The sequence below is a fragment of the Engraulis encrasicolus genome, chromosome 16, assembly GCF_034702125.1.
Source record: "Engraulis encrasicolus isolate BLACKSEA-1 chromosome 16, IST_EnEncr_1.0, whole genome shotgun sequence".
Lineage (NCBI taxonomy): Eukaryota > Metazoa > Chordata > Actinopteri > Clupeiformes > Engraulidae > Engraulis > Engraulis encrasicolus.
The window spans coordinates 22,914,502-22,924,501 of record NC_085872.1 but is presented as its reverse complement, the minus strand read 5'-3'; the positions used below and the strand labels follow the sequence as shown (position 1 = coordinate 22,924,501).

The following is a 10,000-nucleotide window of genomic DNA, read 5'->3' as shown; positions in this document are numbered from 1 at the left end:
AAAGCAACACATTCACTCAGACTTCTTTAGATATGATTATTGAGATTTATTGGCTAAACATTTAGTAGTGTGAAGACAACTAGTGGGGCAGAACCACATTAACTCGGTCAGGTCCAATCAGAATCGCCCTCAATCTATCAAAATATATGTGCAATGTTGTGTGTAATGTCCTTGTGTCTTCTTCTGTATTTATGTATGTATGCTACTTGACACCTTAATTTCCCTCGGGATCAATAAATGATACTCTATTCTACTATTCTGCCAATAGGGCAACTGAACTAATAACAGGTGGGATTACAGTACAGCTGGTCCACCTGATTGTAGTTGTTCAAGGCCCCTCCCACCTGCCCACTGCGGGGCGGAGCCTGACAGCCCGATAGATCGCCTAGGGCCAAGGGCTGGTTGCTGTGGTAACTTGCCGGGTATGGATAATTTCCTTCTTGATTGGAGTTCAGCTGCAGAGCACTCTGGGACAAGATGCCTGGTCCTGTAACAGAGAGAGGTACGGGGGTTGAGACAGGCAGCTAGATGAGACGGTGCAGCGCGCCGCTAACTCGATTTTATTCATTCTCACGTCCTCTCTTACGCTCACGCAGTCACTCACTCGCTCAAGAGCGTACTCTACCCCTTTCACTCTCTATTCTCTCTCTCCTCTACTCCCTCTCTTACTCCCCCGCCCGCCACTGCCTCTTTCACTAAAGCCCTCTTCACTGCATGTTTCTCACCCTTTGCTATGATATATTTATTAGCCTCACTCTTGCTCCTGTTACCTGCCCTTCCTGTCCTATCCTCCTGTGAGGGTTATCATCGCATATCTTTATCACGCACTCTAAGTCAACATCTCTGTCTCTGTCTCTGTCTCTATCTCTCTCTAGCTCTCTCTCTCTCTCTCTCTCTCTCTCTCTCTCTCTCTCTCTTTCTCTCTCGCACACTCTGTCTCTCTCTCTCTCTCTCTCTCTCACACACACACTCTCTCTCTCTCTCTCACACACACACACACACACTCTCTCTCTCTCTCTCTCTCTCACACACACACACTCTGTCTCTCTCTCTCTCTCACTCTGTCTCTCTGTCTCTCTCTCTCTCGCCCCCTCTCATTCTGTCTTTTCCAGCTAAGAGTGAAGAGCTGGCGAGGTCATGCATAATTTAGCAGCCAAAGTGGAGCATCTCTGAACACTCACTGTAGAATGGGGTCAGCAGGAGATGAACCCAGAAACAGTTTGGGATGAGGAAAAAAAACAGACAGGCATAGCACAGGTCAACCCCCCCTCAACCTCTCTACAGCAGGGAGCCTACTGTGGCAGTGTCTGGGCCCTTCTCGAAACCTAGGACAGTGTCCTTCCAAGTCTATCAGCCTAACTAGGAACACCCAGTGATTAGATACTCTTTATTAGTCACATCCAGTGATACGATATTCTGTAGAGTTCACCAAAGAGTATCCAATCACTGGGCGTGACTAATTAGGCTGATACACTTGGAAGGACACTGTCCTAGGTTTTGAGAAAGGCCCATCTGTGTCTTCATTAGAAGCCATTTTTTGAAATGATGGTATGTCGTCGGTGCGGTGGCACCCAATGCCAGCAGCAGTGGCTACTCTGGCTTAATAATGCATGCTCCGCGTGTCCAAAGCGCTCAGCGAGGGCGGTCGTGAGTGATAGTGAAACCAGAGATTCTTTAAGTATATAGAGATATGCCAACATAATAGGTTTCTATGGGCACCTAACATGACCAGGTTCCGGTCTGCCTAAAGGAGCGTGTCATAATGCTCCTAGAATGAATAGAACAGTCCTTAGGTCTGCCTAGGTCTGCCTAAAGGGGGATTTCCCCCCCTCCCCCTTGCGACAATAGAACCCGGAAACAATGGGCCAATGGAACCTCTCTCTTATCTACTCTCTCTGGTGAAACGACACCTGGTTGCGGCGTGAGTTGAGGAGGAAGAAGGGGCCTGTGTCCAGGTGACCTAATTCTGTAGCACGGCCACTTGGTGGTCGTCAGCCAGCAGCTGTCCCTCTCCGCATGTCTGGGAGACGACCTTCCTTTGTCTACCCTCGCACCTCCTCCTCCTCCTCCTCCTCCTCCTCCTCCTACTCCTCCTCCTCAGGCGCTCCGAGAAGCTGCAGAATTAGCAGACTCTCAATGACCCGTTGAGTTGTTTTTGGTCCTATTATCCACACTAAGGTCTCTAAGGTAAGGGAAAGAGTTCAATTGCAAAAGGAAAGAATAGCGAGCGCTCTAAGGGAAAGAGTGTTGGACCTATACTTAAATCTAAGTGAAATGGCGTGGAGAGAAAAGAGAGAGAGAAAAGAGAGAGAGAGAAGAGAGCCTTCTATCTGAAAACATTTACTGACTCTTTTCATGAATACATAATCATTGTAATGCTGCCGTCTCGGAAGAGCTGACTGAGATATATCTCTGACACAGAAATGGGGTCCATTTGCAGCACACACACACCGCCGTCGGATGGAGTAGGCCTTGAGAAAATATCCCCGTCATGGTGGTTGGTCGCTGAGTGTGTCATATAAATGCATAGTGTGTGTGTGTGTGTGTGTGTGTGTGTGTGTGTGTGTGTGTGTGTGTGTGTGTGTGTGTGTGTGTGTGTGTGTGTGTGTGTGTGTGTGTGTGTGTGTGTGTGTGTCTGTGTGTACATCAGTGTGTGTGTGTGTACATCCATGTGTCTGTGTGTGCGTGTGTGTGTGTGTGTGTGTGTTTGTGTGTACATCCGTGTGTGTGTGTGTGTGTGTGTGTGTGTGTGTGTGTGTGTGTGTGTGTGTGTGTGTGTGTGTGTGTGTATGCCATCCCTATGCTCCTAGACCTGCATTTCAGATCAGAGGAGCTAAATATTTCATTAAGCTGCTATTTTTACCGCGCGCGGCTGAGGAAAAGAGCAGCCCTGCTGTATCAAAAACATCAAAAGGCTTTAAAGTGTTCATTACTGTTGTAGTCTCGAAATACAATCAGGACTAAAAGACTTCACGAAAAACCCCAAATTAGCCATTTACGGCTAATCTGCTTGGGAAATCGATTGGCAATCGACCAAGTTAATATATACACAAACAAATGCTGACGCACACGGCGGGTAAAAAAAAAAACAGACATGGACACCGAGAGCAAAAGGCAAAAAAAAAAGCTGTGGTAGTCAGTCCCTGATAAAAGACCTTAGGACAGACCTACATTCAGTCATGACCTGCATGTCAGCCATACCTTCAGTAGCCTTTTCACAGTTTTTTCGGCGCAATTATGCTCAGAAAAATGAAGCACCACGAGCTCAGAGCCTTTTGGATCACGTAAGCGCCCCTTTCTGTCAAGATCCTTTCATTTTCACAGCGAAGATGAACGTGATTTCCTTTTTGCTCTGAGAAACAGCTTGACATTTCATTTCCATCTTCTTTTGAACCTATGCTATACCCTTTCCTCCTTCACACACACAAAAAAAACTCCAAGCAAGTAGTCATTACCTGAGAGAAGGAGCACTACTCCACAGAGCACACAACAGCCTGAGAGAGGAACAACGGAGAGGATGACGCCCCAACCTCACTGTGTCAGTCAAGGCTGGACTAGGACCAGAAAATGGCCCGGGCATGTTTGGCATAGGTCAGCCCCTAACACAGACACAGGCCAATACCTGAGCGAGCCTGATGACGCACTGAGGCGAAACGCGTTGTTCGCTCTAATAAAACGAGCATAAAGTCAAGAATGTGTGCGGTAGACTTCTTTCTTTTATAGTATTGAACATCCCTGCATCCACCAGCACCTAGGAGCTGTGCATGGAACTTTGAACTGTTGAACAGACACAGGCCACTTTCATACTACATGTTGACTGGCTGAATCCACTGTCTATATTGACGATGGACCAATGGGGCTACCCCTCTAATTTGTGAGCCAATTTCTTGGAAAACAAACACAACCACAACAGCAGTAGTTGGCCCCTGACCCTGAGGACTGGCGGCCCACCGGGAAAATGCCCTGTATGCCAGATCTCTGGAGGGCCACACCCCAGCCAGCTGAACACAGGAAATTGAAATGCAAACGCGTCCTCAGTTTGATGAAGAGAGGGCTAAGTGAACACCTGCGCGTCTCTGCAGCAGCAGTTAGCAGCGAGCACTTTCAAATTGTGCACTATTCACTCGCTCCCTCAGTGGTTTCATTTCTTTTAAGAACAGTCTCTGTCAGCTTAAGTGATTACAGTGGCTTAAGTGATTCAAATCAGTGGCTCAGCGTGATTCTGTTGTCTACCGTCATCACTCACGCTGTAAAATACTGGGGTTAATTTTCGGAGGCTAATATCCCAAGCCTTGTTCTCGGCTGGCTGCAGGGCTAATGATTACAAGGCAAGAGGAGAGAGCAGCACAGCACAGCACAGCACAGCTCGGCGGTAGGCCCTGGCGGATTGGACTTTATATACTTACGTTCTCCAGCAGAGAGTTCCTGTGCGTCCAGAATCCCAGACTCTTGAAGGGACCTGATGCAGGAATCCACCAGTTCCAGACCAGTTGTCAGCTCCTCCTCTATGTCCTGTCCGTCTGTGAAAGGACATGAGAATAAAATAAGTCAAAAGGACACCGGCACATGCAGTACACACATGCAAACACAGACATACTTGCAGGCATACTCACCCAGTCACTCAACACACGCACAAATGCACGAACACACGCACGCACGAATGCACAATGAATGCACGCACGCACGCACGAATGCACGCACGAACGAATGCACACACGCACGCATGCACGCACGCACGAATGCACGCACACACACCTTTGGATAGACCCGCCAACCTTTTAAATGAAAGATAAGTGATTCCTAGCACCAATCTACTGCACCAGCACACACACACACACACACACACACACATAATTATCAGGCAGAGCTGATGGCGAGGGAAGAAAAAAAAACACACTCAGGAAAGGGGGAGGAGGAGGCGGAGGAGGTGGTGGAGGAGGAGGTGGAGGTGTGTGACTGTGGTGGCGATGATTGCTGTAGCAACCTTTTCCCAGCTACGCTACGTCGCCATGGCTGCAGCAGCGCACCGACTTGCCTGGCAGTGGTGGACGCTGGAGGCAATACTGATCATGGCCAACGCTGGCAAGGGATCAGGCCCTTTCACAAACGTTGTTTAGGACCAATTAACCTCTGTGTAGGCCAACACACAACCAGCACACCGGACAGACCCCCAGGGCTGGTGGCAGGACATGAACACCCCCGTAGAGCTAGCCAGTGGCCATTTACCGTAATTAGGCCTCATACCATTTCCTCCTTTTTGAAAATTTGACTCTGACAGACACCTTCATTTCCTTCAGAATTAATAAATGTTACTCTACTCTACTCTACTCTACTCTACTCTACTCTACTCTAGCATTAAACTACTGGGCACCTATTCACATCTCATATCCCAATGCAATATCAATGGGTGTTTGCATCCTTGTTTGCATCCAAAGGTGGCTGGTGTAGCTGTAGCCTTTTTGTGTGATTTTGAAAAAAATCCGTCTATCCAGAGCCCGGTGTATTGCAAGCAATGAGAAACACTGTGCTGTGGTCAGTTGGTGGGAGAGTCAGACTATAGTCATACTGCACTCCACTCAATACCACTCACTGGAATGTGACAACACCCAAAACCTCTGCTAAGATCAAATGCTGGCTAGCCAGGTGAAGATGAAAGTATGATTAAAAGAGACAAACATTAAATTCATTGAATTCATTTTTATTTTTTATTTAAAAACTCTGCTTCTCCGCCTAATATGAATGTCTGTCATTTGAGGGTACTGGTAGTGGGTGAACCGAACTATTTGCAATGTAGCGACGATGAAGTAACGTACCTTGATTGTTCCTGCGAAACTTCTCATCTGCCGAACTGCAAATAAAGACACAAAAAAATAATGCTGTCAGTAAAAAAAAAACCATACATATGTATAACAAACATATAAATGTATTTCTTATTGAACTGTGTACTGTATTGTCTCTTGTGGGCCTTGAGCCTGTAATAGAGTTTATACATGACAAGAACTAGATAAAAATGAGTTGCACAGAGGAGATGGCCGGGTGATGTAAGAGGATGGCAGAGGACAGTAGGGAGTGTGACAGGCTGGGTGCAGTGTGGCTGCATGGTGTACGCCACATGACTGCAGGGGTCTCTCTCTCCAGCACTGTGTCATCTGTCGGAGGCCCGGCCAGCACTGTGAGCACAGGAGTCTTCATCCATCAGGGTTCGCGCACGCACGCACGCACGCACGCACACACACACACACAGTCCCACCTTAATATCTTTTTGGGGCCCTATAATTGACTTCCATTCATATTAACCCTAACAATAGCTTAAGAACTGTGCCCAAACCAAAACAATCTCTAACCTTAACCTGTCAGTGAAGAAATGTTTTTACACTTTTACTTTTACATGTAGCAACAAAACTACCCCAGCAAAAGGGGTCAAAACAAGTGGGGTCCAGGATTTGGGCCCCACATGAAGCGAGTGCCCCACCTTGTTGGTGTGCTCCAATAGCAGTGGCCTCACAAAGGTACACACACACACACACACACACACACACACACACACACACACACACACACACACACACACACACACACACACACACACACACACACACACACACACACACACACACACGCACAGACAGAACAACAAAATCACCCCAAGCACCACTACTGAAGCACCCCAGTAGGCCTCTTGGTGAGCTTAAACCATATGGTCAATATTCATTCGTTACAACAGGGCAATTCAACCGGGCATATCCTCATGCAACTTCCCTCTCATTCAGGCCATCGTATGCACCATGGTGGGAGGACGAAATGACACAGAGCACAGTTGAGGCTGAGGACAGAATGGTTTGCTCCAGCGATTTATATAATGGTTATTGTTCCCCGTCAAACAAAATGCGTCGTATGGTCAATCTGTGACAACCCCCCCATCCCCCCCCCCCCCCCCACCACACACACACACACACACACACACCATCTTCCTTCTTTTTCTTTGCGAGTTGAAAGGGCATTTCTGCATTTGAATAGTGCGACCAGTGAGCCGAAGAGTCAAGGAGCAGCCTAAAGGATCTGGAGTCAAGGCTGATAAAGCAACATTTGTTCCTAAGTGGAAAATGGCCATATTAATTATACGATTTAATCCAAGGATTAAACTGTGTCTGGGAAGCCGTCCCACCCAGCAAAAAAACATTTCATCTCCAACAATTAGAGACCTATTAGAGATGTGTGCCTGCTTCAGTTCCAAGTTTATCGTACAACTACAGTAAGCGGTGCCAAATCAAACACAAATGTAGATTGATACGATACCAAAATCAAGCAGTTCTGTAGCATTTTGGAGACTTTCCATAAAGCAAATCAAGGCGATTGCCTATGGCCATGGGGGCCCCAATGGTCACACCCGTAGCGGTAAAAACACAAAAAAATAGGCTTGATCTTTATTTGTCACTTATGTAAAGTAATCGAAGATAGACACAAAACACTAAAATACCACCAAAACACAGAATTGTAATATAATATATATATATATATTTAATATAATATAATGTAAAATAAATATAATATAATATGTAATATAATATAATGTCTATAATGACTTTTGAGGGCCCCATGTTTATTGCCTAGGGCCCCTAAATGGCTAGATCCGCCCCTGGCAATGAGATGGCTATATAGAGCAGGGACATGAGATATGGCATAATATTAGAAATATACAGCAAACAATAATATCGGATTACATTACGCATTCATTATACTTAAAATTAAGATGTCCCATTTAGGCAGCAATTGTCAGTCTTTCTTTTGCCCACATGCTCTGTATTTTGTCAGGCTTTACACACCAGTTGAACAGTAATGAAGACACCAAGGTAGTCTGTGGCATGTGTCACTTGATACCGTCATACTGGAGCTCGGCCAGCCACTATAGCCGGTACTATACTCTCTAACCACGTTCGATTGCAGCTTAAATGACCATCATGTCCCGTTACAGTCGCATGAATGGAGCGTGTCCACCTATCTGTCATCAAACTCAAACGTCAGGAATCGTCACTGTTGTATCGCAGATCCTTATTAAATCACAGAGTCAAAAAGAACACACAGCAGCAGTTACGCCATGATTTAAAGTGGAAATGGCATACGCCTCTAAAGTCTTTGTCGTCCTACGGTGAATCAAAATGAACTCATCTTCATTCCACTGCAGACGGATAGCGAGCGTCAGAGAAATTGAGAGTTTCTGTGGAATATCAATTCTTGACTGCAGAAAAAAAAACGCACCTCATGGAATGCAGAAGCACCAGGCACTCTTACAAGTCTTTACATAGTCATTCATCGCTCCCTATGCTACAAAGCAACAGCTGTTAAGTCACTGCATTGACTCTCTCTCTCTCCTCTCTCTCTCTGCTTTCATTCCCACTTTTTCTCTAACTCTCGACCTCCTGGCTTGCTATTCCCTGTGTGTGTGTGTGTGTGTGTGTGTGTGTGTGTGTGTGTGTGTGTGTGTGTGTGTGTGTGTGTGTGTGTGTGTGTGTGTGTGTGTGTGTGTGTGTGTGTGTGTGTGTGTGTAGACTACTATTGCATGGCTGTCCGTGTCCTGCATGGGGGTGACGAATTACCGTAGGAAACAAAACGCCACATGCTAATAGGGCCAGTGCTCTTCTCTCCAGAGGCCCTATTCATCACCTATTTTCCAGGGCACAATGGGCGAGACAGGCCCCTCATCGGCCTCACATGGAGGGACAGCACCCCATTGCTGGAGGTGGCTCTCTGACTAAGCAACAAGCCCAGGCAGCCAAGTGAGGCAGCGTGGCTGTAAAAGAATCATTAGCAGATTGTACCCATTTCCAGTCAGCGACTGCCTTGCCCACAACCACACACGCATGTACACACGCGCACACACACCAACGCACACACACACGCACGCACGCATGCGCGCACATATGCACGCATGCACACACGCATGCACACACACACACACACACAAACAACCCCCCCTTTTTGCGAACACACACAAACACAAACACACGCACACAGACACACACAGACACACACAGACACACACACACACACACACACACACACGCACACACACACACACGCTAACTATGTCATGGTGGCCGAGCTCGAGAGACAAATTTGGTGTGATTACAAAAACGCAGATCGGAAAGCGCTCCGGAATCCACTTCAAATTGCAGTGCGGTGAGCTGAGCTCGCAGCCATAATGATACGACGTGAACCTCCGACGTGATGCAAAAATAAAACACAAACGTCCACACAGCTTCATAATCGTCCCACCCCTGCTGGTCTGGGTGCGGCACCGATTCTGGTTTATTGAGGTTCGCAAGTTTCCCGCGCAAAACCACAGACACAACTGAATCGAAGCCAGCTCTGATGATTGTGTTTTGTTGGTTTGTTGCTTTTGTAATGACAGTGGACTTTGGTAAAAGTGATTCCCTGTCGATTTCTAAATGGATAATGAACTCCTAAAAGAACGGCATGACAGCTGGGGCAGACTAAACGGTTTTCCGTCGCTCGGTCACTCTGTGGTCAACAGTTAATCGCTCCTCTTTAAACAGACGTCTTAATAAATCACATCATCAGACCAACAAAGCACAACAAAACAAAACAAGCCATCCATCTGCTTCCGGTTCTCTTTGTTTAGACGCTCTCTTCCAAAAACAGCCAAAAACACAGAACACAGAACATGTGCACATTCTCCCATGCTTCATGCCCCCCTCGTGGTTCTACCAGAGATTCTTTAAGTAGAGATATGCCAATGTAATAGGTTGCTATGGGCACCTAACATGAACAGGTTCCGGTCTGCCTAAAGGGGCGTGTCATAATACTCCTAGCATTGAATAGAACAGTCCTTAGGTCTGCCTAAAGGGGGATTTCCCCCCTCCCTCTTCCAATAATAGAACCCGGATAGAATAAAACAATGGGCCTATGGAACCCCTCTCTCTCTACTCTCTCTGGTTCTACTGCCAGGCTCAGTGCACGGAGCAGCAGCCTGTGGGACAGG

At 46.9% G+C, this 10,000-nt stretch overlaps 1 protein-coding gene across 2 annotated transcripts in view; it reads right to left on the bottom strand.

The window, feature by feature from the left end:
* ctnnd2b (catenin (cadherin-associated protein), delta 2b) overlaps positions 1-10,000 on the bottom strand; it is a 74,807-nt gene that overhangs the window by 42,793 nt on the left and 22,014 nt on the right. For both annotated transcript variants that reach the window (XM_063219020.1, XM_063219021.1), the window contains exons 3-5: positions 5,814-5,848; positions 4,407-4,520; positions 315-487 (exon numbers count right to left, since the gene is read on the bottom strand). In XM_063219020.1, coding sequence (XP_063075090.1) covers positions 315-487; positions 4,407-4,520; positions 5,814-5,848 — 322 coding nt within the window. The remainder of the gene's footprint in view (positions 1-314; positions 488-4,406; positions 4,521-5,813; positions 5,849-10,000) is intronic.